The 19,366-nt window shown below is 39.0% G+C and overlaps 1 protein-coding gene across 1 annotated transcript in view; it reads left to right on the top strand.

Moving 5' to 3' along the window:
* Nucleotides 1–19,366, top strand: part of ARHGEF10 (Rho guanine nucleotide exchange factor (GEF) 10) — a 194,791-nt gene that overhangs the window by 112,085 nt on the left and 63,340 nt on the right. The window contains exons 18-22 of the mRNA XM_006882906.1: nucleotides 14,862–14,977; nucleotides 15,383–15,510; nucleotides 15,686–15,786; nucleotides 18,080–18,201; nucleotides 19,241–19,327. Of these exons, the coding sequence (XP_006882968.1) occupies nucleotides 14,862–14,977; nucleotides 15,383–15,510; nucleotides 15,686–15,786; nucleotides 18,080–18,201; nucleotides 19,241–19,327 (554 nt within the window). The remainder of the gene's footprint in view (nucleotides 1–14,861; nucleotides 14,978–15,382; nucleotides 15,511–15,685; nucleotides 15,787–18,079; nucleotides 18,202–19,240; nucleotides 19,328–19,366) is intronic.

Raw genomic sequence — 19,366 nt, 5'->3', positions numbered from 1 at the left:
AAGTATAACTATTTTGTCCAGATTAACAATGCTATCCTCTTAAATAAAAGCCAGAAGTTGATTATTAAGAAAAAATAAATAAATAAATAAATAAATAAACAACTAGTTTAACACAGTGACTGCAATGGTTTGAGCATGGCAGGGATTGTGATGTGCAGGATAGGGCAATGTTTTAATCTAGTATTCATAGAGTTACTGTAAGTCAGAGTCAATTCAACAGCACCTAACAACAACAAATAGCCAGAAAATAATACATTTTTAATAAATATTCAGTAAAAGTGCCTCTTCTAGAAGGGGGCATTTATATTATTAAGCTCTAACCCCTTAGGTTTGGGTTTAAATGAGAAATAACTTTCTCCTAACTATAAGCTCATCATTTGAAGTAAAGGTAAATGAACATGAAATCTAAGTGAATGAAAGGGACGTGACTCCATAAATAAAAACTACAAAGACTGTGCCTCCCTTGGATGACACCTTGGCGTCAGAAGGAGCCACCATGGTTTTTTTTTTCTAATTCAGAGAAGGTTCTTTTTTATCACTTTCGCAAGAGGCAGAGTCCAAAAAAAAGTCCTATTATTTAAGATGGGTGATTAGAAACATTGTTTTAATCTACACTGAAATCCAGAGCCCTGCTCGATATCCATGGCGATGCTAGATTGCTAGAGGAGATGTAAATGAAATGGAAGGGCTTTTTTAGTCAACTCTGCTTTCTGCCACTTGTGTAGCTAGATTATTTCATTTATCATTATACTCCTCCTTCCACACATAGTTAAGTTTCACCTCCTCCAGCTTTGCTGCCTTGAAAGATTTATAGAAAATCCTTTCTCTTTCACTTAGATTATTCATCTGATGACTAATACTGAGATTATATTTGTACTGAAGAGCTTTTATTTTTTTTAACTTCAAGTGATTATAAAAAGCTTTGCCAGCATTGTATTCTGATAACATTATGTGTAAAGCAGTACATTTTGTGACATTGTCGAGTAGGTCACCAAGTGAGATGTGACAGAGCTGGTTGTAAAATGATACTGTTTATAGCTAAGCTATTCAGTCAATAAAGAGTGGGTGAGTGCATGATTCAGCACGGCTTATTATTCTTCCCTAAGTATTTTAGAAAGCTTGTCTTAAGGAGATATTCTTATTGTTTGAATTTGGAGGAATGGGCCAAGTAAGCTAGTAGACATTTTCTTTTTCACATTTTAATTATTTGACCATTTTATATAGAATGGAAATTGAGGAAAGAAGTTCTACACTGGTTTAAGCAAATTCCCATTTTGTAATTGGAAATGGCTGTCTGAGAATGACCATTAAGATACTGTAATTGAAGATTAGTTTATTTCTTTCCATAATTTCCCCACTAGTGCCATCATGGGGGGTTCTGATGTTGGAGTTCCATAGAGAGCTGCACAGCCGAGCCCGAGAAAGAGATAGGCAACCTCTTCCTGTGAGATTTGCAGCCTCTGGGACCCAATGAGACTCTTAGAAACAATTCCATTTAGGTATTCTTGTTACCATAATATCTAAGCTGGATAACTTAATATGGTCTTTTTTAAGTAGACTTCATTATGAAAGACCAAAACAATACTAATTTCTGTAGCACTAGAAAGATTCTCTGTGGGTTGACTAATTACAGAGATCATTTATCATCATCTATATTCGCTATTGACTTTGTAACAATCGCCTGGCCCCTAGGCTCTGAGGACCTCACCATGGCTGGCAGCTGCGGGTCAGTGACCTTGTCAGTCCAAGATGTTGAACTAACTATAGATGACAGTGACCAGTAGCCAGCAGTGATCTAGTGCTGCTTCACCTCCATCGTCTCTTGTTTCTCCTGCTCTTGGATTACCTTCCTCTGTCTGCTTTTTGTTCTCAGTGTATATAAGTTAGGCTTGTGTTGTTGTTGTTGTGTACCATCGAGTCGGAACCGACACATAGCTGACCCTGCAGTGGATTTTCACGGCAGTCAATCTCACTAGAGGAGATTGTCCGTCCTCCTCCCAAGGAGCAGCTGGTGGCCTCGAACTTCATGCCTTTGAGATTGCAGCACAGCTTCTTGCCACTAGGCCAACAGAGCTCCCAAAGTAAAAATTAGTGTTGCTAATTTTTGTGCAAATCAAATATATATTGACTTATCCCAACCTTCTGTGATACATTGTAGTTGTTTTAAGTTCTGTTGTGTAGTAGTTATGTAGTAGGCAATTCATAGCGAACCTATGAATGAAAGACCTGAACACTTGTATAATTTTCATCATTTCTCCAGGTTCATAGGGATTCCGGAGGCAAGCTATTTCGGGAGTGGATGCCACTCCTACTTCCAAGCTTGTTTTAATCAGGGAGCTCCACCAAACAGTGTCCATCATGGGTAATCATTATCACATTTGGCACATCAATATCACAGTGTTTAGCATCACAGCAACCATTAATTACCTCTGTACAGCAAATGCACAGGCCATGGCTATACGACTTAGAAAAATGTTTGACCAAAAACAATTAAAACCAGGCCTGAGGACCACACATTAAAATCATGGTTACATAGTGTCATAGTGTTCAGCTTCATAGCAACCACGAGTTACCTGTGTGTAGCAACTGGACAGACCAGGGCTATATGACCTAGAAGAATGTTTGACCAAAAACAAAACAATTAAAAACAGACCTGAGGGTTGTTTGACTTGGTAGCATCACTTTCTGCCCATTAGGTCAACTGATCTCTCTCTTGTTGTTGTTGTTAAGTGCCGTCGCATCATAGGCGACTCATAGAGACCCTATGAACTAAAGACCTGAACACTTGTATAATTCTCATTCTTTCTCTGTGATAGAGTAGAACCACCTACTAAGATTTCCTGGGCCGTAACAGAAGCAGTTTGCCAGGTCTCTCCTTCCACAGAATTACTGGATAGGTTTGAACCTTCATTCTTTTGGTCAAAAGCTGAGAACTGAACGGTTACACCACCAGGGCTCATTTCTCCTGTAAGCAAGAAGGTGCTTCTGAATTACTTTTAGGAAGATTGACCATGAGGAAACAAGATTCCTCTTTACTGAGAGTTTTATCCTTTTGCCTTTTAAAACGATCCTTCTCCAGTAGCAGGCAGGAGAAAAGAAAGTAGGAGTGTTTGTTTTGTAAATGTTCATACTACCATTCAAACTGCTTTTCTCCCTAAAGAAATCCTTTAAAGCACTTTATATCTTGTATTCCTTTTGACGCTCTTAGTCGGTGTATCACTTTTACTGTTTATTGCTGTGACATTACACACTAATAGTTTTTAGACTATAAATTCACACTTGATTTCCAACTGCCAGAAGCATGTGATTACATTCTAAAAGGAAAAAGTGAGTTATTTGTTAAATCAATTTCCTTTTAAGTACCAGCATTGTCATTGGAGAAACCAAAGAGTACAAGTCTTGCTGTGAAAGTTATCTCTAGGATATAGAAGATTCGTGGTGGAGTAAATTCTACTAAATCCATAGGCTTTGCCTTGCTGGAAAGCATGAGTGCAAGGTACAGACGAAGGCAGGAAACGAGGAACCCTCACAGTGCCAGATGTACATTAGCTGGCCGATAGTGTTGGAGTTCTGGTAGCCTGAGGTAAGGATTTGCACTGTCCAAAGATAAGCAGCTAGAATCCACCAATTTCTCCAAGAAACACAGATATCCCCCTCCAGTGTGATATACAGTCTCTGAAAACCTGTTGGAAGGTCAGCTATGAGTCTATTCAAACTCGATAACACATAATACAATTACTATTAGTTGAGTATGATTTAGTCTGAAGAGTCCCATTGATTCAAAGGAGACTAAAGAATATTCAAGGAGAAAATGCCTAGAAAGAAAGAAATACAGAAGTCCTAGGAAAACAATGCTTATAACATGGAATAAAGATTGATGGACCAATCTGAAAACATTACCAGGGAGCCCATTGGTATTCATAATTAAGCTATTTACAGCTTCAGCCTTAAAGTCCAATCACTCCCCTTCCCACTATTGATGAATTCCTCGCCTCCTTTTTCATAGTATTCCCATTGATCCTTCATGATTTCCTCCTCGTTCCCACCATTCTCCCACGTACTTGGAGACATCTTTTGGCTCTGCAATCTCTTCCATAACCTTGAAAACTTTTGAATGCATGTGGATGTGTGTCATAAAGGGAGAAGCTTCTTTTGTGCCATAGGTTTACCAGGCCTTGTAAACACTGTCTCAGGAATTCTAAGTACACACAGTTGAGAATTTTTATAGGTATAGTTTCTGTTTATTTGGTTACACAGTCCCTTTCTTGTTTGCTACACAAGATTCCATTTAGCTTACCAAACACTGAATTTTCAAACAAATTGTAGGATATCCATGGAAACAAGTAGCACTGTGTGTGAGAAAGAATTAGGCAGCCCTTTTGCAGGAATAGAGCAATTGTCTGTTAGTCTTGCAATAAAGAACTTCCCTCACATAATTCAAATGCTAGTAATCTGGGACTTGATGGCTGGGAATTAGCTAGCAGGCCCTTCCCTATACCCTTCACCCCTAAGTTGCAGATGTTTTGTTATAAAGGTGTATACATTTAAATATTTTATATTGACCAAAAATATTGACAATAACATTTGAAAAAGACTCTCTCCTTTAGAAACATGTGTGCTGGTTTTTTGATATGTATTGTGCTTTTTCTTTAGAAATGTCTTGTAGAGTTTTTTGTGTGTTAATTTGTGCCTTTCCTTTTTTTAAAAAAATAGTGTCTGAGGCTTATGCGCTACAGTAAAACTTGAATACATTTCGTTAGGTTTGATGAAGGTTGAAGGTTGAAAACTTCTCCCATACCTCTCAGTATAGAGAATGTAGAAAATTCCCTAATCCACTAGGGGAAAGTGTTCTCCCTTCCCATAATATATTGCTATAAATGACTGCATTTTTATTCCAAATCAAGATGGAAGTTTGGATGGATGGAGTATTACTAAGGCAGCTTTGCAGTACATTCAAGGAGTCCCTGAGGTAGCAGGAAAAAATGAAGCACTCAGCTTCTAGCCAAAAGGTTGCTGGTTTGAACTTAAACCCAGATGTGTCTCAGAAGACAGGCCTGGTGATCTGTTTCTAAAAGCTGTTGTTGTTGATTGCTGTCGAGTTGAGGACGATTCATAGCGACCCTATGAACGAAAGACCTGAAGCCTTTCTATAACTATAGTTGCTTCTCAAAGTTCATAGAGTTTCTGTAGGCACGTTGTTTAGGAAATGGATGCCACTCCTACTTCCAAAAGGTGAACCTCCTTTAAACACTATGTTATGCTCTGCACACCGGGGGTCTCCCCAAATCTAAACAGATTTGATGATAACCAACAATAAGGTGGAATCGAGTCTCTGGCTGTTCTTGGTTCATTTCCTCTAAAGCTGAAAAAAAACAAAAACAAAAACCAAAGAAACAAACAGTAAATAGAATTCAGGGACCAGCTACAAGCTTCTCTGAGTCTTCGTTTCACATACCTTGTGAGAAAATTGCTGCAAACTTCTAGAAAAATGGTAAATACGTTTTAGTCTTGATTGTTCCAATCTCTGGTCGTTCTTACTAGCTAGCCTACCCACTCTGTCTCCTAGGGGTTTAGTACCTCGGCTCTGCTCACCTGCCCATTATCTGACAGTACTGTCCACCTTGACCTATCATACGGTTCCTTTTTTCATAACTTCTGTTTGAAGGCTTGAGGTGCTTTGAGGGTTTTTGTTGGGTTTTATAGCTTTGTTCTGTTTGACTATCCCCAGATAGTGTTGTTGATTGTCATAAGTTAATTCTGACTCGTGCTGACTCATTCAGTGTACGCAGAGTAGAACTGCACTGTTGACCTTTCACTGACCTTTTGGAAACAGATTGCCAGTCCTTTCTTCCAAGGCACTTCAGAATGGGTTTAACTGCCTATTTTTCATTTTCTGTAAATGCTTTTAACCATTTGCACTGCTCAGGCACTCTTTAAAATGACCGAAGACTTCCAAATTACTGCCATGATCTCTGCGGGCATTATCACCAAAGTGCTTATAGAGTCTCCGTTTTCTCATTAGTCTCTGTTAGCTCATAGAGATAATCACATGTTAGTCATTTGTCTAGCTCTCCAAAAACCTTAACATTTGAATAAGACTTAAAAAACAACAACAATTTGAATCCTTTGGCTGATGATTGGCATATGTGAAAACTAGCTGATTGTTGTGGCAGTGAATGTGGAAAGAAAAATGACATGGGACTGGATGCCCGTGATAGGCTTACTTCTAACTTAATACTAACAGCAACATCCAGCTGAGATTTTGGGGTCATTTTATGTGAAGATTCAGGACATGTCCAAAGAGTCCCTGATTTAAACTATCACTGAGATTAGCATTTTCTTTAGACAATTTGAAAACTGCTTATTTATTACCTGACGAGGGGAAATAGAATTCTTCAGTTCTGAGAGAATGAAACTTGGCAGGTTATGCGTTAATGAAAGAACAGAGATCAAAATAGGAAGTTCTGCCACGTCTAATGGTAGACAAAATGCAGGAAGGACTTGTGATAGTGTATGTAGCAGGTCTCGGAGGGTGAAAAATTGTTAAGATTCACAGCCTCTCGTATTTTGTTTTCATGTCGACTGTAGCTAGTCCCCTTGGTGGCATAGTGTGTTGGGCTCAGCATAAGAAGAGATTGTCCATCTTTCTTCCCTCCCCACAGAGCAGCTGGTGGATTTAACTACATGCGGTGGGTTGACAGCACAGCTCCTTACCACCTCCTAAGTCACCAGAGATCCCCATACATGTTAGAGTATTGCTGTTCTTGTTATGTGCCGTCAAGTCACCTGCGACTCTATGTACAACAGCCCTAAACCCTGCTCTATCCTGTGCCAATCTTATTGTCTCTGACACACCTAACCCCATTACCGCAGTCACTGAGTTAATACATGTCATCAAGGGCCTTCCCATCCTGCACTGTCCCACCACCCTCCCAAGCATGATGTCCCTCTCCAAGGACTGATCCCTACTTGCAACATATCCAAAGTATGTCAGACGAAGCCTTGGAATCCTTGTCTCCAAGGAGCAGTCCAGTTTAACCCTCTCTAGGATGAATCTGTTTGTTTTCTTGGCAGTCCATGGTACCCTTAATACTCTTCTTCAGCACCACAGCTCAAAGGCATCAATTCTCCTTCTATCCTCCCTAGTCATTGTCCAGCTCTCTGATGCATAGCAAGTGATTGCAAAGATCATGGCCTGTATCGGGCACACCTTAGTCTCCAGACTGATATCAGTGCTCTTCAGTACATTGGAGAGGTCTCTGTTATAGTTTACATAAATAATAAGTTAGCTCAAATTGTTGTCAGTTACCATTTAATCACATCTGACTCACAGTGATGATACATGCGTGCAGAATACCACTATAGGGTTTTCTAGGATGTGACCTTTGAATCACAGATTCCCATGCTTTACTCCCAAGTGTCTCTGGGTGGATTTTAACAGGTTAGTAGATGAGTGCTTAACATTTATGCTACCCAGGGAGTGGGTTAATTGTGCAGATGAATTTCCTAGCCCATCAGCTTTGACTTTCACCCCCAGGTTGGGTGAGACTCTGCTAATGATGTGACTAAGGTGAACTTTAGGAATTGGAACATGCAAACAAGGTATTTAGACTACTAATGATGGGAATACTCAGTGTTCCTATCCCACCAGGCTTACATTGAGCAGGTTTAGAGACAGAAAAGGAAAAGCTCCCTAACAGCAAGAAAAAATTAGTAAGTCCCCCATGTGTCCTTTTGGACCAGTGTTTCATGCACCGATCAGTCAGACCGGGATCTAAACAAGAGCAGCAGCAACAGAAAACCTGACACCACCAGGGCACAGAGCTGGCAGGGTACTGCTGTCCCACAGATTCAGAGCCAGAGCCAGCGGCCTTCACTGGCTAGGGATTTGAGGGGAAGCAACTCTTGGCAGGACTGAGAGAGCTTTGTAACATTGGCCTGAAACCATAAGCAGAAGGTCAAAAGGCCGGTCATTGTTCCTAAAAACCTGCCCTAACTGAAGAATTCCATCCTGTTTTCAACTTGAGTTATAACCTATTGACTTCCCGAATAAACCCAATAATCATGAGTATACTTTCAGAGCCCTGTGTGGCCACTGCAAAGGAATAGTGGACCCAGTAGCAGAGTAGTGGGATCCCTGGGAGGGAATCCTGGTATTAAAATTCGTAGATGTAGGTGCAAGGAGCATGAAGATGTGTCTGATCTTAGACGAATCTGTCTTGTGTTGTGGATGTTGACTCTTCCCTCTTGTAAAATTAGTCGAAGTCAGTCTCTCCAGCACCAGCCATACTCTCTTCTGGTTAGTAGACCAACGCTTAACAATTTGTGGCACCCAGGGACTCCAGGTTCCTAATTTAGCACATAAAACCCTACACATATTATTTTACCTAGTCTTAAAACAGCACTGTGAAGTAGACGAGAAAGACTTATTATCCATATTCTGCAGATTATGAAGCTTAAGATAGAAAAGATGTAAATGGATTCTGGTAGTTTTCGCCAGTAATGATTCCGGCATCATCTCCTGGAGAAATCTCCTGACTCTTTTTTTTTTTTCTATTTTAACGTGTGCCTTACTCACAAAGAAATTTCGTAGGAGGAAGAAACACTTGCTTTCCAAATTCAAGACATAAATGTCAGATTCTTGGCATACCCGGTTTAGAAACAGTTGCCAAAAGGTTGGAATCCTTTCTCACTTGCTCACATAATATTTCAGAAATGGATCAGAAAAACTTAGAACAGTCACTTTTAGCAGGGCTAGTGATGTAATCATATGTTGCTTATGCTTACATATTATATAATTGTTTAATGTTTTGCTTATGGCATTGGTGGCCTAAGTAATACAATTGTGATCCGAGCTAGATATCTGTCCTTCAAAGACTAAGGAGTTCCTTCAAACAAGTGTTACATCAGTTGAATATATTTGCAAATATATACTGCACATGGATAAAATTTAGGTATAGAACACATTTGCCTTTATTATTTCATTTCTACAACATTTTTTAAAAAGAAGAGGCTATAAATGGAGTTTTCCTGGGATGATACAGTGGTTTTGTATGATAATTTTTTTTTACCTTTCAGCTTTTATTCTGCATAATGTATGATAATTTTTATGATGATGCTTACATGAATCTATTCATGTGTTAAAATCCATCTATTTATACACCCAGAATAAAAGAGTCAGTTCGTATGATAAATTTTAAAATGGAAAAAATAGATACAGACAAATTAGTAAAATTAATCCTTTCTCCATCTATCATAACATTGCCTGTTGGCCTAGTGGTGAGCATCTGTATTTCTTGATGTTGACAAGTAATCCATATCAAAGAAAGTAGTTTCTAGTCTTCTGTAGCAAGAGCTTCAGGTCCTCTTCACTTTCAGTAAGCAAGGTTATGTCTTAATCTGAATAGCACAGGCTGTTGATGAATGAGTTTCCACAGTTCTTGATGCCCTATTCTTCTTCATAAAATCTAACTTTCCAGATTATTTCCTCAGCATACAGATGAATAGGTAGGGAGAAAGAATACAGCCCTGACGTACACCTTTCTTGTACAGCACTTATCTGTCAGTTTGCTATACTGGGGTGGGTTGCTATAATGCTGGAAGCTGTTCCACTGGGGTTTCAAATACCAGCAAGGTTATCCATGATGGAAAGTTTTCAGCAAAGCTTCTAGATTAATACAGTATGGAAAATATAGAACAGTATCACATGCAAGCAAAATCCTGCTGAAGACTATCCAAAAATGACTGGAACAGAGCATCGACAGAAAACTCCCAGAAATACAAGCCAGGTTTAGAAGAAGCTATGGCACTAAAGGCATTATCTCCAATATCAGATGGATTTGGGCTGAAAGCAGAGTACCAGAGCAGTGTCAGTCTGTGTTTCATTGACTATACAAAGGCATTTGACTGTGTGGATCACAACAAATTATGACTACCATTGAGAAGAATAGGAATCCCAGAACACTTGACTGTGCTCATGCAAAATCCATACCAGGTAACAGTTGTATGAACAGAGCAAGGAAACGCTGCATGGTTCAAAATAGAGAAAAAAGTGTATCAAGGATGTGTCCATTCTCCATAACTTTTCAATCTGTATATAGAACAGACCAGTCAGGAGGCTGACTTTATAAGGAATGTAGCATCAGGATTGGAGGAAGATTCATCAACAATTTGTGTTACACAGGTGACACAACCTTGCTTGCAAAAACTGAGGAATACCTGAAGTGTTTGCTGCAGAAGATCAAGGACTGCAGCCTTCAATATGGATTGCATCTCAACATCAAGAAGACAAAGATTCTCACCACTGGGCAAGTTGGCATGATAGAGAAGTGATTGAGATTGTTAAAAGTTTAATCTTGCATGGCCTCACAATCAACACTCTTGACACCAGCACTCAGAAAATCAGAAGACAAACTGCATTAGGAAAATTTGCTGTCAAGGACCTCTCCAGAGTGCTGAAGAGCAGCAATGTCAGTCTGGACACTAAGGTGTGCCTAATCCAGGCCTTGATCATTGCATTTACTTGCTATGCATCAGAGAGCTAGGCAGTGGACTAAGGATGTTGTTGTTATATGCTAGCGAGTCGCTTTCGACTCATAGTGACCCTATGTACAAGAGCCCTAAATGCCGTTCTATCCTGTGCTAACCTCGCTGTCTCAAGCACACTCATTCCCACCACCCCAATCACAGAATAGATCCATCTCATCGAGGGTCTTCCTCTCCTGTGCCACCCCTCCACTCTCCCAAACATGATGTCCCTCTCCAAAGACCAGTCCCTCCTTGCAACATGCCCAAATTATGTCAGACAAAGCTTCAGAATCCAAGGAGCACTCTAGCTTCACCCTCTCAAGGACGAACCTGTTTGTTCTCCTAGCAGTCCATGGCATGTTCAGCACTCTTCTCCAGCACTACAGCTCAAAGGCATCATTATCTTTCTATCATCCCAGTCACTATCCAACTATCCGACGCATAATAGCACATAATTGCGAAGACTATAGCCTGGATCAGACACACCTTAGTGTCCAGCCTGACGTTGTTGCCCTTCAGAACTCTGGAGAGGCCCCTCACAGCTGACTTTCCCAGTGCAATTTATCTCTTGATTTCCTGGCTGCTGTTACCAAGAGTGTTGACTGTGGAGCCAAGCAAACTAAAACTGTTAACTATCTCAATCTCTTCACCATCCATATCGATGCTGCCAATTGGCCCAGTGGTGAGAATCTTTGTTTTCTTGATGTTGGGCTTCAGTCCATATTGACTAAGGATGACAGAAGAAAAATCAATAGCTTTGAGTTGTGGTGCTGGAGAAGAGTATTGATTGTCAAGAGAACAAACAGGTCCTGTTCCAGGGAAGGTGTAACCAGGTTGCTTCTTGGAAGCAAGGATATTGAAACTCCATCTCACATACTTTGGACATGTTTCTAGAAGGGACCAGTCCTTGGAAAAGGACATCATGCTTGGAAAGGGTGGAAGGTCTTAACAGGAGAGTAAGACCTGCATGAGATAGACAGACATAGTAACTGTGGTAACTGTGGAAACAGGTGTATTGGAGACTGTGTGACTGGCTCAGGATAGGGCAGGGTTCATAGCTATTCATAGGGTTGTAGTTCGTCATTGTCAAGTCAGTGGTAAATAACAACAGGAAGTAGAATTGGCCTTCCACTTCTGAAATAACAGATCTTTAAAAATTCTATGCACAATAGGGGAACAGTTTAACATACAGACGTTGTTGTTTTTGTTATGTGCCGTCGAGTTATGTGACCCTATGTACAAGAGCCCTAAACCCTGCTCTATCCTGTGCCAACCTTATTGTCTCTGACACACCTACCTCCTTTATTCTAGTCACTGAATCAATCCATCTCATCAAGGGTCTTCCTCTCCTGCTATTACCTTCCACCCTTCTAAGCATGATGTCCTTCTCCAAGGACTGATCCCTTCTAGAAACATGTCTAAAGTATGTGAGATGGAGTTTCAATATCCTTGCTTCCAAGGACTTGTCCCTCCTTGCAACATGTCCAAAGTATGTCAGACGAAGCTTCAGAATACTTGGCTCCGAGGAGCAGTCTGGTTTCACCTTTTCCAGGATGAACCTATTTGTTCTCCTAGCAGTCCCTTGTATATTCAACACTCTTCTCAAGCAACACAGCTCAAAGGCATCAGTTCTCTTCCTATCATCCCTGGTCATTGTCCAGCTCTCTGATGCATAGCAAGCAATTGCAAAGATTATGTACCGGATTAGGCACACCTTAGTCTCCAGACTGACATTTTTGTTCTTCATTATTCTGGAGAGGTCCCTGACAGCAATTCATTTCTTGATTTCCTATCTGTTGTTACCAAGAGTGTTGACAGTGGAGCCAAGCAAACTAAAACTATTAACTATCTCAATCTCTTCACAATCCATAATGATGTTGTCAATTGGCCCAGTGGTGAGAATCTTTGTTTTCTTTATTCTGAGCTTCAATACATATTAAAGGCTGCAGTCCTTGACCTTCTGCAGCAAGTGCTTCAGGTCCTCCTCAGTTTCAGCAAGCAGGGTTGTGTCATCTGCATAATGCAGATTGTTGATGAATCTTCCTCCAATCCTGATGCCACATTCCTCCTCATAGAGCCCAGCCTTTTGGATGATCTGTTCTGCATATAGATTGAAAAGTATGGCAACAGAGTACATCCCTGGCATACACCACTCCCAATTTTGAACCATACAGTATCTCCTTGCTCTGTTCTGATGATTGCCACCTGATTCAAGTATAAGTTTCACATAAGCATAATCTGGGATTCTCATTCTTCTCAGGGTCAGTCACAGTTGTTGTGAGCCTCATTGTCAAACGCCTTTGCATAGCCAATGAAACAAAGATAGTCCTCTGGTACTCTCTGCTATAAGCCAAGATCTGTCTTTCATTAGCTCTAATATTCCTAGTCCCTCTTTTAAACCCAGACTACACATTTGGCAGTTCTCTGCTGACGTGGTGCTCCAGTCATTTTTTTTATAATTTTCAGCAGAATCTTGCTTGTATGTGATATTAATAATACTGTTCTATAATTTCCCTACTCTGTTGGGTCACCTTTCTTTGGAATGGGAACAAATATAGATTTCTTCCAGTCAGTTGGCCAGGTCATTGTCCTCCAAATTTCTTGGCACAGCTGGATGAGTACATCCAAGGCAGTGTCTGTTTGTTGAAATATGTCAATTGGTGTGCCATCAATTGCTGGGGCCATGTTTTTTGCCAGTTCTTTCAGAGCAGCTTGAATTCCTTCCTTCATCACCACCGGTTCTTGCTCATACGTTGTTTCATGAAATTCTTTTTTTTGTCCACCAATTTCTTTTGGTACAGTGACTCTGTATACTCTTTCCATCTTCTTTTAATGCTTCCTGGATAATTTAATATGCTCCCCAAATCATCCTTAAGTATTGCCACTTGTGGCTTGAATTTATCTTTTCAATTACTTCAGCTTAAAAAATGCTGAGCTAGTTTGGCCCCTTTGATCTTCTGACTGCAACTCTTTGCACATTTCATTATAATACTTTGCTTTCCCCGCCCCCCAGCTGTCCTTTGGAATCTTCTGTTCAGCTCCTTGATTTCTTCCTTTAGCTTTGGCTTCTCAGTGCTCTAATGCACTCACTATTCAGAGTCTCATCTGACATCCATCTTGGTTCTAAACTACTATCTTTCCTTTCAATTAATGCTACTATTGTGGGTGTTGATAGTAAATCCAAGTGAAATAAAATTTCACAACAACAGTTTTTCCCCTTTTATCATAATGTTTCATGGTTAGTATTTTTGTTCCTTTGTTTTTGAACTGTAGCCCATATTGAAGGCTGTAGTCTTTGATCTTCTTGAGTAAGTGCTTCAAGTTTTTACTTTCTGCAAGTATTGTTGCATCATCTGCATAACACCAGTTGTTGAATTTTTCTCCAATCCCAACACCACTTTTCTTTTTCATAGTCCAGGTTCTCAAATTATTAACTCAGAATACAAAGTTTAATAGGGAGCTCTGGTAGCCTTGTGGTTAGAAGTTGTGTCCAAAGAAACAGATCAGAATCCACCAGCTACTCCTCAGAAGAAAGATGGACAGTCTTTTCCTGTGCGATTTGCAACCTCTGAAAGCCTGCTTGAGTGTCAGCTATGAGTTGGTTCTGACACATGACACTTTACAGCAACAGCCAACTAAATAGATATGGAAAAATGATACAACCCTGATGCACACCTTTCCTGACTTTAAACTTTGCAGTACTCCTTTGTTCTCTTCAGGCAACTACTTCTTGGTAGTCTTTTCTTGATTCTGTGATCTTGGACAAGTTAACTATGTGAAGAATAGAAAAGAAGATAAGGTATTTCTGCAAAATTGGTTTGGAGTATGAGTTTTGGATTTAATACAGAGTTGAACTATAATTTATATTATAATTTATTCCTAAATAACTATCTGCTACTTCTATGGGCATTGATCATGGATTTACATCAAATGAAATCCTTAAAAACATCAATACTTCCTCTGTTTAGCCTGGTATTGTTTATTGGTCTGTTTGTGAAGATTTTTCTTTTTTTATTGAGGTGTGATCTGTATTGAAGGCTACAGTCTTTAGGTCTTAACAGTAAGTGCTTCAAATCTTAGGTTTCTGTGAGCAAAGCTGTGCCATCTCCATTTTGCAAGTTGTTAATGATTCTTCCTTCATTCTCAGTGTTATGTTCTTTATATAGTCTAGCTTCTTTGAAGGAGGGCAAGGGGAATTAAGTAAATAGAGTCACTTCTTTAAAAATCCTAAATGCTCTCCACTTTTTTTTTTATTAAGTAGAGTTTATTTTACTGTTTTCTAAACATTGGAATGACACAGAGATGTGTATTCTTTCTCTTTGCTTATTTTATAGACAAAGTTTACATGGGGCCAGGACAACTTTACCAAGATCTACAAAACTTGCTGCATGACTTGAATGTAATTGGTCAAATCTCTCAACTGGTAGGAAGCCTCAGAGGAAACTATCAGGTAACAATCAAAGCAATTTGGCTTGAAATTTTGTTTTTATTTCTAAATTATAGTAGGAATATAGTTATATCTCCAAGTTCTACCAACAGTGAGAATTCATTTTAGGTTTAAGAAATTATCTAACTATATATTTCCCTTTACTTTGTAGAGCTGAAATTATTTAAGTATAACTTTTCTTCTTTTTGCAGGGAAACTTGATTATCTATTCTATCTTAGAAGTGTCTGAGCACAACGTGACCTAATTCCCAGAGCTTTTCCCCTCACCCGGTATAATGAGATAGGAAAACTATTTCACAATTTGTTCTCCCTGAGTTTTTTATGTTACAGTTTTGTTTTTTACCTTATCCGTAGGAAGGTCCTGTTTTATTTACATTTTTAAAATATGTCCATGTCTTTTCTTTGTAGAATTTAAACCAGTCCGTAGCCCACGATTGGACATCAGGCTTGCAGAGACTTATTTTGAAGAAAGAAGAAGAAATCAGAGCTGCTGATTGCTGTAGAATTCAGTTACAGCTTCCAGGGAAGCAGGACAAGTTAGTAGTGACTTTAATGAAAGCCGTTGGCTTAATGCTGAGAAAATGATTCTTTGTCATGATTTTGTATGTTTTCTCAGTTTGGTAATTATATTGGACAGGCAAAATATGTAACTTAATTTTAGATGCTAGAACACATTTTGTAAAATGATTGCCTTTCTATTATTTCTGGCAGGTCTGGACGACCCACTTTCTTTACAGCTGTGTTTAATACATTTACCCCTGCCATCAAACAGTCCTGGATCAACAACTTACAGATGGCTAAGCTTGCCCTTGGTAAGATTTCGTCGATTTAAGCTAAATGAAGCATGTTCAAATAAGAGACAATGTACATTTTATAGTACTCTAGAGAGTTGTCTACATTATGATGAAATATGAAGGATAAAATCCATGGCTGAGAGTAAATGAAATAATAGATGTATCCATTACTCAGAAAGTATGTTTTTAGAAGGCAAAAATTAACCCCAGAAAAAAGTCATTTTTGAAGACATTTATAACTTAAGACTTGTGAAAAAAGCAAGGAATTTTATTGTAAGGACATAATACTATCAAGTGATGTTGTTCTGTATATGAAAAAAGCCCTTTTCCTCCATGGCTGTGAGTTGAAGGTTCTGGACTGTGGGTCTGTCTTCAGATTGCAGGAAAAGCATGAGCCTCATTTTCTCACTCATTTAATAAAACAGAGGTTGGACTAGAGACCCTTCCAGCACCAACAACAAATCCTGTAGTTCTACCAGATATGGACATGACTATAGAAAGATTTTCTTGTCTCTGTATCCCCTTTCTCACTCATTATCTTCAAGTCGGAACTAACTCAGCATCATTGACTTTCACTGGCACTATAAATCGTATGGGAGAAGATTGCCTATCTTTCTCCTGAGGAAAGGCTTGAATGTTTCCTTGTTCCCTTTAGTTTTTCCACTTTTTTTTTCTAATTAGAAAAAGAAAACTCATTGCTTTGGAATTTGAATGCTGCCTGATAGTGACCTCATGCTGCAGAGTAGAATTACCTGCGAGGGTTTCCATGGCTGTAAATCTTTGCAGAAGCAGAATACGTGGTCTTTCTTCCAAGGACCAGCTGGTGGGTTCAGATCACCAATTCGTTGTTAGGTGCCATCGAGTCAGCTATGACTCATAGCCGCACTACCAACAACAGATCTGAACCTTCCCCTGGCCTCTGTCATCCTCAGGATCTCTGATATGCTGCAACCCATTGTTGCAGTCACTATGTCACCCCTTCTTGTTGAGGATCTTTCTCTCTTGCTCTGACCCTCCACCTTTCCACGTATGATGTGCTTTTCCAAGGACTGGCCTTTCCTGGCAACCTATCTGGAGTATGTGAGCCGACACTTCACCACCAGTAGGACTTCTTATAGCTTTATACACATACACACAATTTTTTAAAAAAAATTCAGAGTGAGATGCCTTCTCTGTGTACATGTGAAAGAAAATTCTTTCAGCTAAATTATTCCAGTTAGATATGAAGGCTAACAGAAAGTACAGTACAAATATCATAGCAGTGAGTTAGGGAAATGCTCGTTACTTTAGTGAACTATGATTAGTGCCCGCAGAGGACTTTTATTATGAAGTCAAAGCCCTCTTGGATTTGTGCTTGGTTCAAGAGGAAGCAGTAAGATAGCTACTTTTTCTCTTCCTGAATAATTTAGTGGCTTATCAAGTTAGGTTCAAAGTAAATCAGCAAACAAGGAAATGGCCCACTCTCTGAAGAGAATAGGTGGAACCTGAAAATAAACTCCTTTTTACTCTTTATATCTGTCACATGTTCAAAGCTAAGAGACTTTGCTTTGATAATAAGCGATTCTTCATTTAGTTACACTTAAAAAAATTTGATATATCATATTGAAATTTTTTACTGTATCTGTTGTACTTGAATTTAAACAACTCAATTGTCTTGAAAGAAAGAGGAAAACAGGTTCTTTACAAATAGAACTTTCACAATCTCTCTTTCCCCTCCTCTGTCTCTGTCTCTCTCTGTGTCTCTCTCTCTCTCTCACACACACACACACTCAACCCCATTTACTACTCCCAGGAGGAGCAGACAGATGTGATGGTCACTTAGATGTAGACCACGATTTTTCTTTTTTAAATAGAGCAATGAATGTATATATTTCTATTCTTTAAGAAAAGATTATCGTTAGGTGTCATGGAGTCAACTACAACTTACGATGACCCTATGAACAACAGATGGAAGGAAACCTTGACCTAGCTTGCGTCATCTTTACAATCTTCTCCATGCTCAAGCCTGTTGTTGACTTTATGTGCTAAAACATCTCGAGGCTCTTCTTTTTTTTCCTTTCTTTTGTTTTTTGAGCCTTTCCTTTACCCAACATAATGTCCTTTCCTAAGAACTGGCCTCTCTTGACAATGATCTCAAAATATGTGAGACAAGGAAAGATTAAAACAAATTTACTCTTTTCCAGATATAAAAAAATTCTATTCTCTAAAATGTTAAAATGTTCTATTAGTGTGTCTTTATCGAATCTGCAGATTATGTTAAATGTAAAATAAATGCTGTCATTGTTCATTTTCCCTGTGAATGCAATTACAGAGGAGGAGAACCATATGGGATGGTTCTGTGTAGAAGATGATGGGAATCAAATTAAAAAAGAAAAACATCCTCTCCTTGTTAGATACATGCCAGTGATGGTGGCCAAGCAGCAGGAGTTTAAGGTAAAGTACAATGATTTTCTCTTTATGTTTTACCTCTCTTCACATACAGATGGTATTTTTATTCTCTAATTTCATTTACTTAGGAAATTATTATTAAGGGATATAGTCAAAGCATTATCTTTCAAAGTCACTTACAATGACTGCTTCTGTGGAGGTAATTTACTTAGAAATATCCTAAGATTGTTGTAGTTTAAAACCACAATGTCATTTGTCTTTGAAGCCTTTTCCTGGGGTTTAATCACAACAGGATACTGCAGTCTTAAAACAGCTTTGCTGTTTTCAAGGCTTTATTATATGAATAAGGAAGACACATGGTTCAACTTTGTTAATTATTTAATGCTTATGTTTGGAGAACAGTTTTAAAAAGGGATCAAAATTAGCAGTCCCATTTTTCCTTAAATCATTGTACCCACTCTGCTAAAGCAAACTGAATTACCAAGGTGGTATTTTATGAATGTGTGCTGTGTTGTCAATTCAAACACACGTCAGCTCCTTCTGGTACTCCAGTGGCTTTTGTAATGTCCTCTGCTTTTTTTTATTTCTTGTTTTGGGTCTTTGGCAGACACTTAAACTTGAAGACTAAGAGTTTCTCTGGTAGTGTTATGTTTTGAAAGGGAAAAACCATTTGTTTCATAAGTCAGAGTCTTCCCTGTTCAGCTTGCCCCCAGGAGGGCCATAATTGCAACAAAAAAAGGGGGAAAAGAGAAGTGCATTCCCTGTGGGCTGTGTGCTCACTTCCGGCCCAGTGAGCTTCAGTCCTCCTGTCTGACACGCTCTGTAGCATTTGTTTTCAGCTGGATTGCTGGGGTCTAAAGACTAAAATACTAAAGGCTGAAATGAATGAACTTTTTGCCTTTGCAAAGCAAAATTCGGAGACTTGTATTTTTAACCTTTTACTTTACCCCTTTTAATTTTTTATAGGTAATGATTTGACTGTGGTTAGGTGTCAAAGTGTAAGAAAACCACCGAAAGCATTATGTAGTCTAGAAGTCTTCTAATCCCATTTGATATTTGAGTGTTTAATTCTGTTCCATTTTAGATTGAATGTGCTGCTTATAATCCTGAACTTTACTTAAATAATGAAAATCAACCAGATTCATTCTCCATGGCACATGGTTTTCTGTGGGTAAGATGTTTTTTATTTAACTTTGTTGTTGTTGTTGTT

This window comes from Elephantulus edwardii, unplaced genomic scaffold (genome assembly GCF_000299155.1).
Source record: "Elephantulus edwardii isolate Elephantulus edwardi_28Jun2011 unplaced genomic scaffold, EleEdw1.0 scaffold00025, whole genome shotgun sequence".
Lineage (NCBI taxonomy): Eukaryota > Metazoa > Chordata > Mammalia > Macroscelidea > Macroscelididae > Elephantulus > Elephantulus edwardii.
The sequence above is the reverse complement of the archived record's forward strand: the minus strand, read 5'-3'. Positions and strand labels throughout refer to the sequence as shown.